Source organism: Ctenopharyngodon idella, chromosome 16, assembly GCF_019924925.1.
Source record: "Ctenopharyngodon idella isolate HZGC_01 chromosome 16, HZGC01, whole genome shotgun sequence".
NCBI lineage: Eukaryota > Metazoa > Chordata > Actinopteri > Cypriniformes > Xenocyprididae > Ctenopharyngodon > Ctenopharyngodon idella.
In genome coordinates, this window is record NC_067235.1 from 16,607,411 (window position 1) to 16,630,290 (window position 22,880).

The 22,880-nt window shown below is 36.7% G+C and overlaps 2 protein-coding genes across 6 annotated transcripts; both read right to left on the minus strand.

Annotated features, from left to right (window-relative positions):
- Positions 1 to 162: 162 nt before the first annotated feature.
- Positions 163 to 4,816, minus strand: LOC127497989 (uncharacterized). 5 transcript variants are annotated; one of them, XR_007925739.1, is made up of 10 exons: positions 4,704 to 4,785; positions 4,499 to 4,594; positions 3,958 to 4,266; positions 3,548 to 3,856; positions 3,146 to 3,235; positions 2,103 to 2,180; positions 1,731 to 1,759; positions 1,560 to 1,634; positions 1,344 to 1,412; positions 163 to 1,148 (listed from the first exon to the last, which is right to left on the minus strand). XR_007925739.1 is itself a non-coding variant. In XM_051866847.1 (9 exons), exons 1-9 carry the CDS (start codon positions 4,771 to 4,773, stop codon positions 1,005 to 1,007), a joined length of 1,056 nt encoding a protein of 351 aa, XP_051722807.1. In that variant the 5' UTR covers positions 4,774 to 4,816; the 3' UTR covers positions 165 to 1,004. The 5 variants fall into 5 exon arrangements, 4 of the variants coding, with proteins under 4 accessions (XP_051722807.1, XP_051722806.1, XP_051722805.1 ...); XM_051866847.1 differs by lacking the exon at positions 4,499 to 4,594 and having other exon boundaries at positions 165 to 1,148; positions 2,103 to 2,177; positions 3,662 to 3,856; positions 4,704 to 4,816; XM_051866846.1 differs by lacking the exon at positions 4,499 to 4,594 and having other exon boundaries at positions 166 to 1,148; positions 3,662 to 3,856; positions 4,704 to 4,816.
- Positions 4,817 to 6,152: 1,336 nt separating this feature from the next.
- setdb1b (SET domain bifurcated histone lysine methyltransferase 1b) lies at positions 6,153 to 21,467 on the minus strand. Its single transcript, XM_051866840.1, is given in 23 exon segments — positions 6,153 to 6,832; positions 7,499 to 7,527; positions 7,529 to 7,588; positions 7,718 to 7,956; positions 8,278 to 8,365; positions 8,548 to 8,720; positions 10,047 to 10,211; positions 10,840 to 11,082; positions 11,424 to 11,593; positions 11,719 to 11,835; positions 12,285 to 12,637; positions 12,900 to 13,188; positions 15,213 to 15,344; positions 15,441 to 15,576; positions 16,032 to 16,161; positions 16,343 to 16,533; positions 16,828 to 16,901; positions 16,984 to 17,185; positions 17,305 to 17,599; positions 17,975 to 18,018; positions 18,116 to 18,279; positions 19,187 to 19,413; positions 21,104 to 21,467. Coding segments are annotated over 22 exon segments (3,636 nt in total). The 5' UTR covers positions 19,411 to 19,413; positions 21,104 to 21,467; the 3' UTR covers positions 6,153 to 6,714.
- Between the last annotated feature and the right edge of the window lie 1,413 nt (positions 21,468 to 22,880).

The window sequence follows — 22,880 nt, forward strand, 5'->3', positions numbered from 1 at the left end:
CATAACACATAACCTTAAAAATTAGAACTGTAGACTTGCTGCTGCCATAAACAAACAAACAAACAAACAAACAAACACCACCTTTAAAACAATGATTCCAAAGTACTTTATATGGTACATACATATAAATATATATATACATTCATACAGAATACAGTAAGAGAACAGATAAGTTGCAACCAAGAAATTAAAGATAATTGTAAAACAACCCAAAGTAAAAGTTTAACAAAGTAAAGCGAAAATAAAAATGGTTTAATAAGGTTTAATGGTTTAATAACCACACACTTTTAGTTACTTGACACAAGAAACTACCAGAGTACATCTGACATTTCTGAGATAAATATTTATATTAGTTTAATTCTGATGATAACAGATTTGTTTTTATACAGATGTTTTAAATATTTTCTGGAAAAAATATAACAGCATTCATTTAAAATGCTTTTACTCAAAGACACAAAACCTTTTGTTTTAACTTTTGACATTTTTATGCTCACGGTACGTTTGAAAAACCCCTGAAAATTCATATGCACACTGCAATGTCACATTTTAGAATATTTTAGTAAAATATCATTTGAATAGAAGCTTAAGTAATGCTCACACTGTCTACCTGGTATATTTTTTGTATAAGAACAGTCTATATACATGCTAAAAGCAAGAGTACCATCTTTACCATGTTCTTCTCCAGGAATATTACATGTTTTAAGACAGAAATCCAACTGATAAACCTTCTCTCCAGTTGATGGAGGTGATTTGTTTAATCTCTATGAAGATTTAATCAAATCAAATAAGCTAACATTACTGACCCAGACTACAGATTCAGAATAAATCTGAATGTTTTTCCCCTCTACTACATGTGGTTAAAAATTTGGGAAACATTTTTACAGTATTGCCTTTGAATTCTGTCTTTGTACCCTTTCACAATACATTTAACAAATATTAATAATATAAATTAATATAAAAGTTCTGTTACTTCACATACAAATACATAATTCTCCCAAATTCTCTCAGTAGTTTGGGAAAACTCCTTTTCTGCTCATAATATGAAGGGGTATTTTTTCTACTTTTTCACAGAGGCGTAAAGTCCATCCTAAGGCTGTATATTCTGCTCCTCTGATGGTAGAGTAAGTCACTGTGTCATTAGAATGATCCTGAAAGAACATCACAGATTTTGTCAATCAATGTGGAACCCACAGCTATTATTACTTCATGTACTTCATTTATCTACAAATTCAGAGCTACATATCAACAGCATATAGATGAGAGAAGGAGGGTGTTATTTTCTCTGAACAGGATTGTCATTGACACTGATGGAAGAACAAGTGAATTTGGTGTCTTCTACTCACATTATCTTTTTGTACTTGTTTTTTACTGGAAGAAGTAACCTCAGAATAGGTCACATCATCTGTCTGTTCCTAAACATAAATGGAAATATGGCAAATCAGGTTTAATACAGAAAAAAGACATCTGTCACTACACTACTCTGTTATAGAATAGACAAATAGACATATAATGAATGAACTTCAAACTTAATTAAGTTTTAAGTCATTTTGTTCACTCACATTGGCGTTTGGCATAGAAGGAATGGACATGTTGATTGTTTCATAGGTCCCTTTATGTTCATTCACATCTTTGACCTTAGGTAAATAGTTATAAGGAACTGCATGAATTACAAACTTCACTGAACTTTAAGACAGTAATCCAATCTAAATCACTGTCATTACTGAACTCACCACGGAGCTGTCAGTCCCTCTTTTATTATCTGAAATAAAGTGATGAAAATGACTCATTTAATATGAGTATTTACATGCAAAACACAATGTTTCCAATGTTAGTAACATTCAAATAAAAAAGGCAAGAATTTTGTCGCAGCATTAAAATTGATGATGAAAAAGTTTCTATTTTCACTTGATAGTTCTTTGTGATTGATATCACAGAAATTCTCAGCAGGAAAACACTTCTGTTTCAGAAGGTCATAATTCAATATCCACATAATCCAATTCTATGATTCATACAATCAGAAAATGATGGTTGTTTTCTAATGAAAAAGTGAGATCTGAACTATGTTTTAATTATTATACAAAGGAGGAAATATGAAAACTCACCAGCTCTTTTTTTATAGATTACCCAGAAAACAGCAACAAGGACAACAGCTAATGCAGCAGCCACAGCAGAAATCACTACTGCCAAACGAGAGAGGACATAAGGAAACTGTCATATACGGGTGAATAAGGGTACCATCTGTAATGAGTGATTTCCCTAATATTTTGCCTTGTCTTGCCCTTGTTTCTGGTTTGTTATTATTAAACACATTCTGCAAATGCATCAATGTCTATATATATACAAATACAATGACAAAAAGCACCATCCTTTTCAATATTTCTATGACAATTTATATTCCTCAAAGTTAACTTTGACAGAGTTTAGATCTGGAATCAGCCCCTTAAATGGCTAAGACTAAAACACATTTCATGAATAATTCATCTTTATGATGCATTATGTTCTAACAACATTTTTTTTATTTTGACAGTAACATTTGGAATGTTGCCATAAAGCAGGGGTCTCAAACTCAGCTCCTGGAGGGCCACTGTCCTGCAGAGTTTAGCTACAACCAGCTCCAACTCACCTATGTTTCTAGTAATCTTGAAGACCTTGATTAGCTGGATCAGGTGTCTATCTAGGGTTGGAGCTAAACTCTGCAGAACACGGGCCCTCCAGGAGCTGAGTTTGAAACTACTGCCATAAACTAAACAAACTGACAAAAAGTAAACATTAAAAAATAGTTGTCTTATCTAATATAAATTACCGCAGTACTATGACTGATGCCTCTGTATGTAAAAACAGCCAATAAGAAAATGCACAAACGTATTGTGGTAAAGTATTTTTTCCTGTTTTCTGTGGATTTATGATAGACAGAGCTGATATGTTAATAATATCATATATTGACATGTTGCTTCATTATCATTGTCTACCTTGTACATGAAATTCTGATGTGGTTCTAGTTGAGGGATTCTCAGAGTTTGTGGTGTGGTAAGAAAATCCACAACTGTATTGTGGTAAGTTTTTTGTCTTCTGTTTTCTGTGGATTTATGATAGACAGAGCTGATATGTAAATATCATAAAATGTTTCTTAATCAACATTGTGTACCTTGTACATGAAATTCTGATGTGGTTCTAGTCGAGAGCTCCTCAGAGTTTGTGGTGTGAACTGGAATCACTGGTGTTGTATCAGTTTGAGCTGTACAGAATGAGTGTTAATTCAGATGCATCATGCTGTTTGATATATGATCATATTCATCAATTTTGAATACTTGACCATCACATTACATAAAAAGTTACAAATTCAATTCCGTTATTATGTACATTAAAATTTGTTGGGCCGTTATCGCTGAGTGTTTGAAGCAATGCTTTGAGTTCAAATTACTTCTGTCAGAGTGAAAGAAGCTTTTGTTTTTTGTTTTAAACCCTTGGTTTGTTCTGGTTATATGAATAGCCCTTGACATTATATGAGGGTCTTCATTAAAACTGGTTTATAAGATTGTTTTCTCACATGAATACTTGTTACTTGTTGTGGCTGAGGTCTTCAGTTCATTTTTCCTAATCTGACATCTGAAATAACTGTTGAGATCTTCATTCAGGAGTGTTGTAGTCAGAGTGCTCTTACAGTGTGTTGAGGAGAATGATATCTGATTTCTGGAGTCTGTCATCACACTAACACCAGCCTGATTCACCCAGATCAGCTGAATTCCCTCAGTATGGACCAAAGTATCACAATGGAAATCATTATATGAATACAACCGACAGGAGAGAGTCACAGAGCTGCCTGGTCTGATGTCAGTCTGTGAGGATGATGAAGAGACTGAAACAGAAAATAAGACAAAAATCATACAACAGACTTCACTCGTTAGTTTATTGGAAGAATGTGCCCTTTTTAAATTGACCATGCAGTTGTAAAATTACCATGAAGAACATGCAGATAAACAAATGTATCAGTTCCTTGTTGTCCCTTCACATATTGTCGGCAGGTGTAAAGGCCATAATCTTCTTTTGTGACTTTCTTGATGTTCAGAGAGCAGTCAGACTCCAGACTCAGTCTCTCTATTTGTTGCTTTGTTTTCCCCTCCGCAATCAGTTCATTGGTCTGTGAATCTTTGTATTTATTATAGCTCCATGTAGTTGATGTGCAGTTAGAAAGAGCATTATTACAGGGCAGACGGACATTTTCAGCAGAACTGCAGAACACATGAGTCTCATCCTTTCCACTGGTACCTGATCACGTTGAACACAAACACATCTGAGTGATCATTATGTTATATATTGTATAAAAAACCACATAAACATACTGGCACACAAAGTAAAACATTAAAAACATTCTTTTTTTTTTTTCTTTGCTGAAGGCAATCACTCTGCTAGCCAGAATAAACTAGTCTTTTATCAGAGAAAACATTTGAAGACTTGTTAAAATCACCAACATTCTCTTAATATGAAAATAAATATGCACCTTGTTTCTATGTGTGCCACTGTGTTCAGTATTAGTGCATTCAGAAAGAATACAGTATGTACTGACACTACGCAACAGAGATCACAACGCGAATAGCTGCAAGAATAACGAGAGCTGATGTTCAAACAAACTCTTTCCTGGTTTAATTCCACTAAACAAGTAATTGTAATAGCATGTCTTGTAGAGGAAATACGGATTTCTTTACCTTTGAAAAATGGACAGAGAATTATCAGTCCCAGCAGACACATATGACACTTAGCCATTTTATCATCCATTTCTGTCAGTCCTCCTCTACATTATGTGGTCACAGCTTTCTTTAAACATCATCAGCTCCTCCTTTCATGAACTTCCTCTAATTCACTCAAAAACAGTTAAAACCTGCTACAGTTGCTATTAAGTGATGCTATGGCAGTACATAATGGAAAAGTGCTGCTTCACAATTCTCTTGTAAATATTAAAAAATCATATATTATATAAATATACAAAAAATCAACACTGACTCTACTGCATAAGAGATAAACACATCCAATTGTCTTTCAAAAGTTTTATTTCACACTCTCAAATTCAAGTAGATTTTTCTACTAATGCTTGCCTTTTCACTCATGCTTGAAAGTAATCAGTAAACATTCTAGGAACAGTCACTCAGAGGAGCTTGTAGTTTTGTTCAAGAAGTTTCAGCCCAGTTTTTTCTCATACCTCCTCTAGAGAACTGAGTGTAGGTTGTTGTTGATTGTGAAATGTGTTCTTCAGTGTGAGAACTTTTAGACTGTCTAACCCAAGTGTGGTCATTTCTGAACCCAAATAAGAGACTTTTGTTCACAAGTGCATCACTCCTTTTAAAATTTACTGTAACACTTTATTTTAGGGTCTTTTAACTAGTTGCTTATTAACATACATATTACTAGAATATTGCCTATTTATTAGTACTTATTAAGCACATATTAATGCCTTATTCTGCATGACCTTATTCTACAATCTTAATCCTACCCAATACCTAAACTTAACTACCTTACTAACTATTAATAAGTAGTAAATTAGGAGTTGAGGGAAAAGTCGTAGTTAATAGTTTATATGTGTTCCATATAAAGTGCTACCAAATTTACTTCTTTACTATTTACCTTCTTTATTTCTTTCCACATGCTATTAAATTCTACTTATTGGTGTTCACATAGTGATTGAAAAGGTGCTCCTTATCCATGACTTTTGAAAAAAAAAAAAAAAAATACTTTTGAAAAAAAAAAAATGTATTTTCTGTTTAACCTGTGAATTGATAATGCTTGGTTAGTTGGATATATGTGCTGTGGCACAGGGAATGTTGGTGTTGACAAGGTGTGCTGTTTAAAGTGCTTGAAAGATGGTTTCCCCAAGCAAAAAAAAAAAAAAAAAAAAAAAAAAAAAAAAACCACTTTCATTTTACTGAAGACTTCCAAGATAACTGTTGTTGATGCTAATAGTCAAAGAATTTTTTTCATATTAGCTAACAAGTAAAACTAAGATTCACAGAGCTAATCTCTGACTCAGTTTAAATTATGTGGTCATAAATCTGCTGGCTGTTTTTTTGACTCGTCACACTCCTGCAAAGTTTTCCATGAACTCACAATAAGTGCTATTTTTAGCCATGCGAATACTAAGTATCACAAAACAGGATGACATGTTTGGTCTTTCGAGAACTTTAATTCAAATTGCAAAAAAGTACAATTTTGTCTGTTTTTATAAACCTGTTGACCAACAAAAGCACATTTACACAGCAGCATACAATGACAATCACAAAACCATGAGTAAAATGAAAAAAGAAACCTTGGATCTTCATAATCAAAACTACATGTATAAAAGAGGAACAAAAGATTGACTAAAACAAAACATTAGAGTCTTGAGACTGACATATGTATGTAAAAAAGAAACGTCTGTTTCCAGTAAGGATTGAGTAAACCATAGTGATAGATGCCATCGGTCCATTTGGGGTTTAAGGCCGGAACTTTGTGAAGCAGGACAGTTGAAAACACGCGAACATACAATGTTTTTTTATTACTTCAGTAAGTTTCTGAACAAATTCCTCTTCATTCAGTGTCTGCTCAGTTCTTATCAGTAGCACAGACCTTACTGGACAAATCCAACTTCCAGGAGCTCCAAGTAAGTGTTCACTGGCACGTCTGCAATAAGAGGTACCTTTAGTGCGTGTGTGTGTGTTTGTGTGTGTGCGCGTGTGCGCGCATGTGTTACAGCAGTCGTCCTCTGCATTCTGTTGATCCACAGCAGCACAGAAGCTCCTTGCCCTCTACACTGCCAACTTCATAATTATAATCCCATGTCAGCTCCGTCCCTGCTCGGATTCGCCTGCAGAAACACACAGGTTAATACAAAAACTCTAGATATGTTTACATGCAGCCAAAACAATCTGTTAATATTCCTACTAATAGCTCAAGCAGAATGAAAAACCTTCATGTAAACACCTCAAATCAGAAACCAATCTTATAGTGTAAATCAATGATCTGTAAAACAGAATAACTCATCTAAAAACCAATGAATCTGACTACTTTTAAAATTGATATGGAATATTAATATCAATAGTTTTTGATGACAATGTATGCACACATACAGTATGTAAGAGAAATAAAAGCAAGCAAAATAAATTTGTCTGATAACACAAATGGCCTGTATTAAAATTCTGTATTATTTTGTTTATTATAATTAAATAAAACAAAACAAAACAAAACAATCATTTTAAATGCTAAACGTGAATTTACAAATCACAACATTATAAAGCACAAAATTAAAAATGGATATTCATTGAAATGTGCATTTAAATTATTAGTGTTTTTAAAAATTAACTTTAGGTGAGCGTTAGATGACGACAACAATAATATAAAAGGTGAAAATAGAAGAAATTAGCATGTACAATTAACCAATATCTAATAAAACAAACAAAAAACTAATATTGGCTGATAACATATATGAAATTATTTCTCATTTAAATGCACAAAAAACACTGTTCATGCTTACTTGCTAGCAAAGAAGGCAACCCAGGGGAAAGCGCAGATCATGAGTGTCCACAAACACATTCTGGACGAACAGATTGGGGCTGCAGCTATGCTGTGGGACAAAGACAGCAGAAGACAGGATGTAAACACAGTAGCTGCGAACCGTAAAGAATCCTTACATGATTCCAATGAATAGTGTTAATGTCAAATATAAGTCACTCATATCTGGTCTCATACTCACATTGAGGTAGCGTCCAAGGTTGCCTTCCAGTTTGGCATCAATGATATAACAGGATTCCTCCCCGTCGAAGAACTGGCGGGTGTTTTTAGGGCCACCTTCGCCCCCGCCACCTCCGTGTCCATGAGATGGGCCCGACCCACCTCCTCCTCCACCCCCTCCCCCCGTTTTCACCATCAGTCCATGGGACTTCAAAGCAATGCCACGTGTGGACTTCACCGCCACCTGCCTCTTCACCACAGCTGAGAGACACAGACAGAGAGATCTAACAATGTTCTATATAATGGTGTTACAGGGACTTGATGAATGTAAGACTATCTGACTATCTCTAATTTAACTAATTCATGTTTCAGCAGCCTGTTGCTATAACAACACCTGCACAACAAGAAGAGCATCTCATTCATAATAAAGATGTAAGATGTAAAGGGTTAAAAAGGTTTTCTGCTCATCCACCACTGGAACATGCAGATTCATTCAGATGACTGAAGTGTGGCAACGGTTTCACTTATATAAAGGAAGTTCACAGATGATAGCAAGCAATTTGACCTTTTCTTCCATCTTACCCTGAGTCTTTTTCTCTCTCTCCTTGTTGTCATCTGATCCTGAGCTGATAGTTTGCACATCATCACTGTCAGAGAGGGTCATCACATCCTAAACAAAAGACAGAAAGAGAGATTATAATAAGAGGGAGATTATAATGGCAGAGAGACAGAGACAGACAGTAGAGTGCATCAGAGTGAAACAGCCAGAAACAGGAACAAAGAGACAGGAAATGGAGACATTTCATGCGAATAGTAAAACAGGAAAAAGGATGCATGAAAAACTGTACTCACCTTCTTCTCCGTCTTCATGCCTCCCTCCACCTTGACACTCTGATTGGCAGAAGTGGAGGACTGGCTGGTGAGCCAAGATGCTACTTTACTCTTCCCAGTCTCCTCTGGCATGGGAGGGGGCTTCCTCTCCTCACCCGCAGAAACACTTAGTCCATCCTTACTGTCCTGACTCTCTACAGCAAAGAGAGAGAATGATGGGAAAATTAACTATTCTGAAATTAATAAATGAACTAGCAAACCCAGCTCACAAGACGATAGAATTATTCCGCTCCTGCGGTATAGAGAGCTAAAGTGTGTGGACTCATTTTGGCTTCAACTATAAAGAAACCACTAAGGAGATCGACAAGAGTCAGTTGTTTGCAAAATAGGCCATGCTATAATCCAAAACTCGGGAAACGCATTGAATTTGAGAGCTCACTTAATATCCGATGCCATCCGCGCTGCTGAGAGAGGCGTTCGATAGAATATGTACTTAACGTTTTCCACTAAGTAACAAAATATACACACAACAAAAATGACAGCAGTGACAGCAGAAAGAAAGCATCTGATCATAGCGATGTAGATATGTTTGCACTAGCTCTGCAGTTCAGCACTTCAGTGAAGGCACGTTTATTTAGACTGCTTTAAAGCAAGCAGCTTTACAGTATTAAATATAAAACAAACAGACATTCAGTCATGAAATGGACTATGCACTAGTTGTTAAATAGTTTAGAAATTAAAACCGCTATACTGTGAACCTTTAAAACATATACACCTAAAGAATCCTGCAGTTACTTTACTATCTTCCCTTAGATTGCACAAAATGGTGATTTGATACTGTAAATGATACTGTATTGATTAAGTAAAATAAGGTTGTTTGTAAGGTTTTATGCCTATGATGGTGTGTTCTTTATGACGTTTTTTCTAAAATTAGATCCTCTTTCTAAACAAGAAATATTGCAAATATTGCTTTTTTACAGTATCGCAATATATCACAATATATCATATCGTAACCCCTGTATCGTGATGCATATCGTATTGTCAGATTCTCGGCAATACACAGCCCATATATATATATATATATATATATATATTATATATATATATATATATATACACACACACACACACACACACACATACACTAATATGATAAAATTACTACTACTAATAAAAACAAAAACAATAACATTAATAACAACAATAATAAAGTATTATAGTATTAAAAACTGATCAAGACTTTTCACCACAAAAATAAAATAAATAATACATTGTATAATATATGATAATATTATTATTAGTAGTAACAGTCATGAAAATCCTATGCAGACCATGTTCTTGACAGGTTGTGACAATTTAAAAGACTTCCACACACACACACACACACACACACACACACACACACACACACACACACACACACTCACCTAAACATCTACTCAAGTCTGCCCTCTAGTGGCCTGTCTTCTGTCGCAGTGATTTAATCTATCTGCCCTAACCTCAGACTCATGTGTCCTCACCTTCTTTAATTCCCTTGGCCTGTCTACGGGTGGTGTAGCTCCTCCACACCGAGCTGGTGGTATAATACGTGTCTTTTACAAATGTGTCATCTGAGCTGTCGCTTTCATCCTCATTAGAGTCTTCGTCTTTGTCATCGTCGCTGTCTTCAGAAGAATCATCTTGGCCTAATAAGTGGATAAAAACAGGAGTATAGAAGATTATAACCCTCACCTGCTGGATATACATTATAACAATGAACTTGTGCTCAAAAAAAAAAAAAAAAAAAAGTTAAATCTGTGATACAACACTGACATTAAAATGCATGTGAGTAGCAGATTAAAAAAAAAATCCAACCAAATGCCATTTATATTAAAGAAACGTAAGCAAGCTTTTAATGCAAAAATAATATATATAGTTTAAAAAAGTGTGACTGGATCATGTTCCTAGGTAATGTGATGAACTACACCTGCTAGGAGACCTGTGTGAACTTAAGAAGAACTGACTTCACACTAAATTACCTAGGGGCAAGATATTTAAAAGTGATTATTGCAACACTGTCTCAGAATAGTGAAGTTAGAAAAGACCACTTTTATTTGCTTTTAATGCATTGAAGACTATCAATATGGCTAAATACTTTTGGGGGCCAAATACATTGAGCTTCACCTTCACCATAGTAGGATTCATAATTTTGACATCCAATTACTGTACTGCGTCAGACCTGGTTGGTGTCATTACTTTTTTTATCCCCAAAAACATGGATATTAGTAGTAGTAGAATAAACAGAATAGTCAGATGTGTGCATAGGTCTCTCACTTTTGCCGGTAGTGCTGCTGTTACGTTCCTCCATCTTGGTGGTGGATTTACCGTGTTGGGAGGAAGCAGGTAGTTTAACCCTGCTCATGTCCACCCCGCTGCCCTCGCTGTCGGAGCAGTGGGCCTCACTCTCGTAACCTTCTTTAAAGTTCTCCACACTCTCAATGTGGTCTAGATTGGCAAAGTATTCATCGCCCATTTCCAAACCTTCTTTATCGGCAAAGTCATCAGTCAGGATTTTACCTGAGAAAGAAACAAACAAATATGGTTACACTTTATTTTTAAGGTGACATAGTTACATTGTACTTACTCAAATAAGTACTGAGTTATATTAATTAACATTCACATGTACTTACTACAGAGTTATGGTTAAGGTTTGGTTTAGGGTTAGTTACTTGTAATTATGCATAATTTACTGTTATTACTATAGTATTTACATCTAGTAACGTGTAACTACGTAACCTTAAAAGAAAGTGTTACCACAAATATTAATGTGAAACATTAAAAGGGAAAAGCTTATGCAAGACTAAACACTGGAGTGATTTTCTTTTGAATAAAGTCTAAATCTTTTTTGAGTGCGTTACCTGCATAAATACAAACAAAGGAGCCCTTGGCAATGTCATCAAGGCATCGAATGCCCCAGCCCTTATTCTGGGTCTTAAAGAGCTGCAGTCGGACCTGCAACCCATGCTGAACCAGACGGTTAGTACACATCTGCGCATTACAGCGACACCGCTTATTACATTCATAGATTCTGAGAATGTAAACAAGGTAAGAGAAGGGGAAAAGAGAGATATTACAATTAAAAGGAGATAGAAGACAGTAAGTTGAAATCAACACGAGAAAGACACTATGGAGGGTTGGTTATGCATCACAGACCCTGTGGGGAGACATTCTTCCAGTCTCTTGTGATGGTATCCAGCGTTGGGGTTGATCTGTCCACCCGGAGTACATCCTGTAGCCTGTAGAGTCAGCTGATGACATGAACACTTGGATCTACAAACAAGCAAAGGTACAGAACAAACAAAATCAGGTCTTGCGTACTCTTCGTATTCATTTTTAAGAATAAGTTATATGACTAAAAATGTAATGAATTCTATTAATTATTTAAATGTTTTCTGGGAGTTGCACCACTTGACACTTCAGAGCCTTAACTAATCTTGTCCCGTGATAAAAAGGTCAAATTATCTGATGTTTTGATAGACGTATTGACTTTGACATAGTCATGAGGGTCTGCAAAGTCTCTATGATATAAATTCCTGTTTTATCTGCATGTTATCTTGACGAATAAAGGTGAAAATGGGGTGAATTTGCCCATCATGCTGACTTTATTATTTCTTAGATAAAATAATATTTTAAAACATTATGCCAAACTATTTTAAAAAGGCTTTGTTCTTCACCATGACATCTTTTACTAATGTTGAAAGTTAATCAATGATACTAACTTGTCTCTGCAGCCATCAGTACAGTCACAGCCCACCAGGAAGTCTGAGCTGGTGTTAATGAAGACTCCATCTGCTGGGATCCTCTCTTTACTGTAGGCCACACTGGGTGGAGGTGTGTTGTCAATCTCATTCACACAGGACAAGGGAATGTCTTCGCGGCCACTTGTTATGTCCCGGATAAAGTAGAAGGGCCTCTGCGGTTGGAATCGGCGGTCAACCAACACATAGGGGTCCAGACAGAACATCTCCAAAAAGATGAAGTCACAGTGTGTCTGGAAGAGGTAACGCTGGATCTCTGCCATATTCCTCAGACTCAAGCCACATGGGGACTTGTAGATGACGTGGAATGACATCTGAGCAAGAAAGGAAGATGGTTAACAAAAATTAGTATATTCATTAGTATTGATCATCATGCTCTAGATATTTGCAACAATCATGGAAAAACACCTTTTCGGTTGAGACAAAAAAGGCCCATAGTCTATTGTACATAGTATAGTGAAGAATGAATCATAGTTCACACAGATGTCACTTTCAAATGAAGTGAGCAACTTACTGAATTCGAACAAAATTTTGGGAGCAATGGTAAATGTGACAGCACCTTAAGACATAACAAACCTTTCGGTTAAGGCGTCTACGGCCTGTCATGCGGCGGAATTCATAAAGCAATGGCGTAAGAAGTGGGTTGCGACCTCGGTGCAGGTTGGGACGAGTGGGCCGGATGCGTTTTAGACAGTCTGGAGTGCAGTTGTGTGTAAGGTAGAAGAGTCTGTCATTTGGGGCCTGATATGACGGTTCCTGAGGAATACGCTCACTTGTGTAGGGCGATACGGTTGTCTGCAAATTATGGGACATTGGTGTGATTGGTGTCAACGTATGTACAGGTCCAGACTGCAGAAGAAAGAGCCTGCAAGTAAGAAAACAAGATGTTAGCATATCGTGTTTACCAAATATACTTCTTACATTTAATTACGCTGCAAAAAAAAAAGACCTGGATTTCTGAATAACTCTGAATTTGATATGAGTGATTGGATTACAAAATGTTCTGGACCTTGTTTAACTTAGTATTTTGCACTTGAGCAGACCACTCAAGACTATACACTAATATCACACGCAAATGTTGACAAAGATAGGCAAAAAAGGGAAATGTGGCATACACACTAGAGGTCGACCGATTCGTCGGTTTTGCCGATTAACCTGCACCGACAGCTGATTGGTGAAACAATCGGTTATCGGCAAAAATCGATACCAATAGTTTTCCCTGGTTGCATCTGTTGCTGGAGCGGCTGAGAAGGATGCGCTGTCACTATTCATAGTTTTCAGTCACGTGACTGTCGCGGAACCCTGGCGGGCAAAACAGCCATGTAACTGCAGCACAAGCCTGTCAATTTTCCATCTTAAAAACAAAGATGTGTGAACAAGATGCAAGTTTTGGGCACTTGTGATCCATATACAGCACCTGCAGTGATTTCAATCACTAAAAACAGCGGGGCGATTTTTTAAAAAGCTAATATGAAAAACACTAGGGTGGTTATTTGCACCAATAAGGATTAAATTAAGCAAAGTTTAACACTAATCAAGGATTTGTTGATCTGGGTTTTATTTTAAATCGAGTTGTGTTGCACCACTTCATTTTAAACACAGATTAACTACGCAGAAAGACCGTTAAAATGAAAGGGCCGATCAAGCAGCATAGGTGGAGGGTGAACTGACGCCAGGCTAAAGAATCCTTAGTGCAACCCACCCTTAAAGTGCCTTAATGTACTAAAACAGTGATATTAAAAGATCAAACTCTTTTTGATGATGCATACTATATACAGGCGAGCAGATGAGCCCAGAATATGAATACAGTACGGGAGCGCTGAGAAGGAATTTACCCTGTCAAGGAGCTGCTTGAACGTTTCCATGTGAATATTAAAAACTTATGTGAATTTTGTGGCAATATATTCAAAAATGTTTTGGTTGGATGTTTCTAATTTCATTTCTAGGTTGTCTGGAACATGTATACAAATTGATCTGCAATATATATTTTGTTATTTTGATTAGATAATCATCAAGTGTTCTAAAATAGAAGCAAATAAAGTGAGAGAATATACATGTAATATACATTTATGTAATTTTAATGCTCTGGCTTTTGTGTAGATATTTAAAGATGGCCATCTTTAAGCATGACTGTTTGGATTTATATGAAATTGTAACACTTTACAATAAGATTGCATTTGTAACATTAACTAAGGTTAATAAATGCTGTAGAAGTATTGTTCATTGTTTGTTTATTTCAACATTTACTAATAGATTTCAGTTGAGTTTTAATTTTTCTTTTATCTGTTAACCTTAGTTAATGCACTATGAACTAACATGAATGATCAAGGTACAATTGTATTGCTCAAATATTAATACATGCTGTAAAAATGTATATTGCATAATGCATGTAGTTCATGTAAGCTAGCTAATACATCCTTGTTAACAAATAGCAAAGTGTTACCTAAGAAATTTACATACATGTTTCTAGGTTATAGCTAAAGAAACACACATTTGACCTGTAATATTTTAATGTTACCAGTATCAATAAAACGTGATGTGACTTTACTGGAGTGCTATTTTGCAGAGCCCATGCTAACACCATGTTGTTATGAACAGATGCTTTTCTTATGCTTTCTATAAAAAAAAAATGCTTGCTGTTTCCTCATTTACATGGTGTTTATTTTGTTACTGAGATTCATCTAACCGTCACTCTCAGCAGTGTGGGCGGCGTCAGATGTTCTATAACAGTATATCGCTGCTCACGTATTGTGGATTTCGTTTTACCCCTAAACAAAGAATGAAAAAGAACTTTGCTTTGATTATATCGGGGCCTTAACATACACTGTTTAGTATATATATACAGATCACAGCAGTGACAAGTACACATTGTCTTGGTATCACACTAACCTGGATGTATTGTTTTGTTGAACAGTGCCAATTAGTGGTTTGGGCTGGAGGTCAGAGGTCACAGCCTGACGAGGCTGCAGTGCAACTGGACCAGTGCTCTTCTTAGCCATTTGACTCTTTAAACTGGGACTCCTGGAATGGAAGAGAAAGAGATAAACATGGTTTAACACTTGACCTGGATCATCAAATGCAGTATTATGAAAGAACAGAAGCTCTTGAAGCACCTACTCTGTGCGGGAAGGCTGTGGGGGTCCGGCAGGCAGCGGCCGAGGTGGTGGGAGCTGCGGGGCTATAGGCCGACTGGCACCAGGAATACTGTTGTCACTAGTGTACTGCACTACAGGGCCCTTTGTCCTCAATGCTCCTAAAAACACAAACAGTTTTAGTAAGATGAACTGGAAAATGAATGCAGAGAAGGAGCAGACCAGTAAAGATGCCAGCTGCAATAAGAACTGTTCATGCATAACATTTCAACAAGATCACAACTATAATAATAATGGCACAGAAGAATAATATTTTTGGAATCACTTTCAGAATGATTTTTTTTCAACTGATGGATGATAAAAAAAAATTATTGACAGCAAATCAAAATGCATCCTGCTTTAAAGGGTTCGAGCATTTAAAGTGGCAGGCAACATAACAGCAGTGCTTGCTTAAAATAAACAGAACATTTTAATGCACTGGGACGCTAATATAGTTGTCGTTGTCTTTAGTTATCATTCTTGGTGTAAACAGGCCTTAAGATTCCCTTTCAAAAGAATGTTGAGTTTCACATGTAAAAGGTGAACACATGTGGACAAACACAAAGCAATCAGTTACCCATATTAGGCCGCTGTCTTTGTTGACCAGCCATTTTCTTCTCTTGACTGTTAGCTGTGTTCATTTTCAGATTAAACATGGGTTCTAGTCGTGTAGAACCACGATAAATCCACTCACTCCGCTTATCATCCTGCAACATTGAAAACAATATTTTTCATGTTCAAATGTCATTAAACAACATACAGTAACTCTGCACATAAACATAATTGTTAAGGGACAATCAAAGAGATCTAGCAGCAAATGTATGATGTTTTTATTTTTTAAAAATATTTAACTATAACACTTCTAGCTGTATGTGGTGCCAAGCTGACCAGGAAAAGCATTTTGACAAGGCTGCCATCCACTTCTTCCACACGGCTTTTCCACCATGTTCCCTCCCATTCGGTCTTTATAATTTGCCCTGGCTTCAGCAACACCATGGGTCTGTTGGGATACGACGTGATATACTCCTCAATGAAATCTCTACATGATGCATCCTCAATATCCTCCCATGTCTTTTTCACTGAATACAGGTCGAGAGAGAAAGAGAGAATATAGTGAATGATCCATTATAACAACTTATTTAATACAATTACTATTACTCATTGATTATTATTTTACAAATAAATCAAATTTAAGTTACTACTTATTTAATTTCTTCTTTATTGTTTATTTTAAAATGATTTATTTGATTTGTCCTTAAATTAATTAAAATTATTATTAAAAACATTAGCATAAGTTTTTGACATTACTTAAATCAAAGAGAAGGTAAAAACAGAAATAGCAGGAAATTGAAAAGAGAAAAATGGTTTCTTACATGGTCTGCAGATAGGGTAGAGCTCAGGCAGGCCCACGTACGAGGCATAACCGTCATCGAAAAAGATCAGGAATCTGCAACATTCAGTCAGAATATTAGTTTGACCTCATGCAATGTCTCCTATCCAACAACCCCATGATCTTCTGTCCATCTTACCTCATACGGTTCTTGCTGTTGGGCATCTCAGCGACTACGCCTGCATAGAGCCAGACTTGATTGCCATCCTTGTACCTGGCAACAACACGGGCACCAACAAACAGTCTCTCCAGTGTTGGGTGATAGTCAAATGCCACATGGTTGCCAGAGAGAAGACTCTTCCCTTTATTCTCAAACTTCACCTTGTACTTCAAATTGTTCCCTGTGAACAATTTATATCAAAAGAATGGATTAAACTTTGAGATTAAACTTTAGCCTTCTGAAAACACACATAGCAGTCGTGACATGTACAGTACAATTCAATAAACCGTATGCACTTACCCACTTGTTTGATGGCAACAAGTGTTCCACGATGCCACGTCTTGGTTCGTTTTTTACCCAAAAGTGTCATGTCGAGCTTGATGTTATCCTGTTTTAAATTAGGGTTTGGTTGAGTGGGTGCGTTTCTTGGGCCTGAGGACATAAACACTGCTGGGACAGCCAGAGCACCATGGGTTTGTGTGGAGGGGGCTTTAGCAGATGTGGTGATACCCGATGGGGTTGTTCTGTTGACAGTCTGGGCCAGGTTCTGCACCTGCTGAGATGTTCTTTGAAGGGCAGCTGAAGCCTCCTTCAACTATAAATATAATCCAGGAAAGGAAACATCAACTAAAGCACCTGACAAATAACTTTATGGAGTACAAATAGTATAGCATTATGATGCGGTCACAATTTTGGCAAATTTTCGCAAGCAAAAAGGTCCCGCATCAATAGTGTAGTGATGTATGAAGCACAGCTCAGACAGAAGTCACTTTCAAATCAAGCAGCTTTCAAATTTGCATGACCAACTTGAACCCAATGCAAAATCTATGCCCACATACAACATTCTCTATCATGTGGATTCCTTTTGAAATGACTGGATTTCACCCATTAAAATTAATTGAAAAATTACAAATGTGACCGCACCTTTAGAGTGCCTTGTTAAGTTATTCAAATGACATGTCTGTCTTACCGCTGGGTCCTTGGCTGGAGTTACAACCTTCTTAGGAGGAACCACTGTGGAGCAAAACACACTTGTCACTGTACAATATTTATTTACATATATAAAATAAAACTTAAAAAACAAAAACAAAAAAAAAAACATCTAACTTACCACATCCCACAGCAATGACATCGTCGTCATCATCATCGTCAATCTCAATGACCTCAGAAGTGTTTGCCCCGCCGACACCCTCATCCTCCGAACTGCTTTCACGATACACTAGACCCATCTTACTGTACACTTCCTTCACCAGAGCTTCACACTGAACCACAGACCTGTAAAAACACGCAGATTCATGCACTTCTTCCAAATCCTAGATTTCACTCAAACAGAGACCTACAGCAATTGATGGGAATAGAAACTTGCACCTGCTGAACTCGTGCTGTTTTTGATCAGCGTATCAGTTGCTGAAGTTGTTTACCACATGATAATTTTGTGTGAGTATTGAATATTTCTTGAGAAACTTATAAAGAAACAGTTTGTCTGTTTGAGTAAAGTTTCATTGTTGACAGGACAGATTTTTTTCTTTACTTTTTTCCCTTAATCCACTGGATCATCAGGGCACCACAGCTGATGCACGTTTAGACCGCTCTTTCCATTTCTGGTGGTTCTTGGCCAGGACTTTTTTCTTAGCAAAGTCAGCCCCAGTCCATTCTTTGATATTGTCTGCCCACATTTTACTTTGTCTCCCTCTCTTTCTTGTACCTTTAACCAGGCCCTGGAGAATGGTTTTGGCCACCCCAGAGAATCTGGTGACATTTCCATACCACTGAAATTTCCCTCTTTTTTTTCCACTGTTGCCAGGAATTCTTCATAGGGCCCAGCATGCTGCCTAATGGTGTTGCACAATTCCTTGTTGGTCACATGGTCTATGTAGCTGATGCTTAGAACCTTTCAAAAGTGTAATTTATGGTTTGGATCCCTCATCAGATATCATTGTGTCAAGGTATTTGAACTGGAACACTGATTGCAGGCACTGGTTCTGGATGATTATTTGGGACAGTTTGTCATTAGTTTTGTCTTATCAGTGCTGATTTCGATCCCATATTTGGAAGATGTCTTATCCAGGTGTTCCACAAAATTTATAAGAAACAGTTTGGCTGTTTGACTGAAGCCTCATTGTTGAGAAGACAAATACTGTGTTGATCTCAGTGCATAAACTCTCACACACTTTATACTTACTCTGAGGCATTAGAGCAAAGAGCGTCCATATCAGCGACCTCCTTCTCCCTCTTCTCAACCCAGTCCTGCAGCTGCTCCAGCTGAGCTTTCCTCTGCCGCACAGCCTCGCTGCCATCTACCTGCTCCTCGATCCACCTGCGCAGCTCATCCAAAGAGACCCCTAACTCCTCCTCCAACTCTGGATCCAACTCCATCTCCGAGTTCAAACTGGCATCCACCTCCATACCCTTGGAAGAAAAGGAAAACAGGGTTAACATGTTATAAAAGATTATCACAGCATAAATCCTAAAGTTACATCTAAAAGGTGCATTCTATAGTTTAGCTGGTAGACCAATAAATGCTCCCATTAATAAAGGCTTAGTCGTCGTTAATTACTCACACCAGACTTTTGTTCATCTTTGGAACACAAATGAAGAGGTTTTTAATGAAATTTGAGAGCTTTCTGTCCCTCCATAGACAGCTATGCAACTACCACTTTAACGCTTCAAAAAGTTCATAGAGATTGTAAAACTAATCCATATAAATTGCTTTGGCAAGAACTAGAGGTTTGTTCCCGCGCGTCAAGTACGTACGGTTGAACTTCTGTTTATGTTCGCTGATCAATGTTTATATGTGAATAAATGCCTAAATTCAATCTATTCACCATATAAAGAGATCGAGTCTCTTCAGAAAATTTAGAGTAAACCACTAAATTCATATGGATTAGTTTTACGATCTCTTTATGAACTTTTATTTTTATGAAATTTTCTATTATAAAGTCCCGTTATGGTCAGAAATTTAACTTTTCAGAACCTTACTTTTTTTTTTTTTTGCAGGATACACTTTCAGTTGAGAGTTGAAGAAGTTTGCAATCACATATGTTCTCCAACAATGACATTTACATTAAAATGGTCAATGGGTGAAAAAAGATGATGCATGCATTATTTGTTATTAATGAAGATAAATATATAGCAATCAATCAAGAAATCAAGAAAACTCTAACACTTTACAACAAGGTTCCATTTGTTTACATTAGTTAAATATATTTAATGTCAATTAGTAAATGTTAAAGTTGCATCTGTTAATATTTTTTAATGGACCTGAGATAATATGAACTAACAATGATGAACAGGTGTTTTTCTTAAGTAACGTTTACAAAGATGAATAAATGCTGAAACAAATTGCTCATTGTTAGTTACTGAATGAACTAATAAGACCTTACTGTAAAGTGTTACCAACAATTCTATAGTTCACAAACTTTTTAGGGTGAATGTGGTCAGAACAATCTTCTTTTAAGAAACAAAGTTGAGGCTGCTCTGTGTCTGCTCAAAATTCAGTTTAAAGACACAAAGCCACTTAAAAGTCAGACTGAATTATGACTGCTCTGAACCACTCCAGCCCCTTTATCAAAGTATACAGTTGTAATTTAAGGAAAGATAATGCCAACAAAGATAATTTGGCACCAGTCTTCTATTTTCCCATGATTGTAGTGAAATACAGAACTGTAGCATATATACGTCGCATGAACATAATAACTTGTCTGTAAACATTTAAGTGACCCCGTTTAGAATATGTAAACGTGTCTGATCATGTAAATATAATGGCTACAAATTATTAATAATATTAACTGATATTCACTCAATAAGGAAAAACTGTATTCAACACCTAAAAAATGTATGCATGTATGCCAGTGTGTGTACTTCAACAACCACAATTCCTGCAAGTCAAGACCTATAAACGGCGCGCAACACACGGATGAGAGGGCTAAACAGATCACTATGAACATTTCTGGTTAAATAAATAAATAATGATAAAAAAAATACCGTAGTACACTGGTTTTCGTAAATCACCAACATGTGAACATGTACAAAACAGATCAGTAACATGCAGTCAAGTTAGCTTCATTGAATTGTGTTGATGCTAACTGAGTTAGCTTACCTCCCCTAACGTGCCTGTGCCTCCAGCTCTTGTGAATTTCTCCTTTTCGCCGTGTTTTAAATGACCGGCAAACAAAGCGTAGTGCGTTTAAAGCTTTTTCCTATACTGGAGACATTTTAGTAAAATTGTTTTGATTTGTATTTTTATTTTGACATAAATTCCACGGTCATCGAACAATCTGCACACTAAAGAACCCAATGAATGTGTTTGCTTGGCTGATGATGATTGTACATGCTTGACCAATCTGCTTTTGCGAGACGAGTGAGTGGCAGTTGAAGTGATCAATTGCGTGCACGCAAAAACCAGAGCACGCCCCCTACAATGCAACACGCTGTGAAAATGCCTGCACTAGTGCGATGCAGGACTACAAAGCACCGCTCAACGAGAATCAAAAACAATTTGGCACCATAAAAACAGTACAACTGAAACAATAAAATAATTTATTAAAATACTGGCCCTACCGCAACACTATTATTAAATATAAAACTTTTTTTTTTCTCCAAACATAAAAGACGTGTAGGCCTATAGCCAGAACCTACACTGTGCATGTTTTTCTAAAACAATACATTCATTGCTGACTTTTATGTTTCTTTTTGTCATATATGAATCTCACATTAAAACTGTTTTGAATTTTTACTATGCCTTCATCATTTATGTTTAAGTATTTTCCCTGCATTAAAAATGTTTTACATTTAAAAATAATGAATAGTACATTAGGAAAAAATGTTTAAAATGACCACATTAGTTGCCTATTGGCTGTTATTGCAGCATCTTATAATGTTTAAATGTTAAGTGTTGTTTAGCCCACTTAGTTTATAAAACACCACCATCTCATGTTGGAATGACAAGAAAAACTGGAATGTTTCAAAGACTCTGCGATTATGTACATATTTTATAATCATATAATTCATTGAAAAGATCCGATTCAATAGAGAATAGACTTGTTTTGAGATGCATAGGTGCTGCGCAGACCGATCGGCCTATGACATCAAAGTACAGCGAGAGCGATTCAAAAGCATAAGGAATCGTATGCTCTACAATCACTCTCACAGTACTTGGCCTGTGTCTCAATGCGCATACTATCCATCCTAAATAGTATGTAACATTAGTAATATTCAATACTATTTAGGGCGGATAGGGTGGATAGTATGCACATTGGGATGGAGGGTTTGATGTCATACGCCGATCGGTGTGCGCAGCGCCGATGCATCTCGAACAAGCCTAACGATAATGTGTCATCACAGCGTTTTCACTCTTGCATTTCGGGAAGGCGTTGCCATATTAGCAGGATATGCTGTGTCTTTTCCGACTTTCTTCTGCTCAGCAACACGACTTTTTAAAGCTGTGAATGAAGCAACAGTAAATCCAGGATCTGCAGAGATGCTACTGTACCATTTTCTTATGGTCTGAGGATGAGGCAAAGCCAAGAGAAACTTCTCTCTCACATAGTCATAGGCCTTTGGAGAGTAGAAGTGCAGTGTAGTTGTGAATTGCTTCAAGGTTTTGGAAAACACTGACCTTTTCTTCTTTTGTATTCTCTGAAAGATCTCCCGGGGAACATCATCCAGACTTTCAAGAGGAGAGGCACATTCAATTGAAATTAAAATTTGCTTCTGAAGCACTTTGATTACACCTTTCAAGTAAGAAACTCTTGCCTTTACCTACACATAGCTTGTCCTTTACCTCATAAGCTTTCCTTTTAAGTGTTTTTGGAGACTCTGAAAGACTCAGAGAGCTGCTAGGCAGCTGTGCTGACATAGTGTAAGAGTGACCTGAT

Coding starts and splice junctions, on each gene's coding strand:
- LOC127497989 (XM_051866844.1), bottom strand. CDS start 4,773: ATGGATGATAAAATGGCTAAGTGTCATATGTGTCTGCTGGGACTGATA. Junction 3,236..3,547: donor AACAAGTAACAAGTATTCAT/GTGAGAAAACAA, acceptor CATTCTGTACAG/CTCAAACTGATACAACACCA. Junction 1,149..1,343: donor AACAAGTACAAAAAGATAAT/GTGAGTAGAAGA, acceptor ATGTTCTTTCAG/GATCATTCTAATGACACAGT.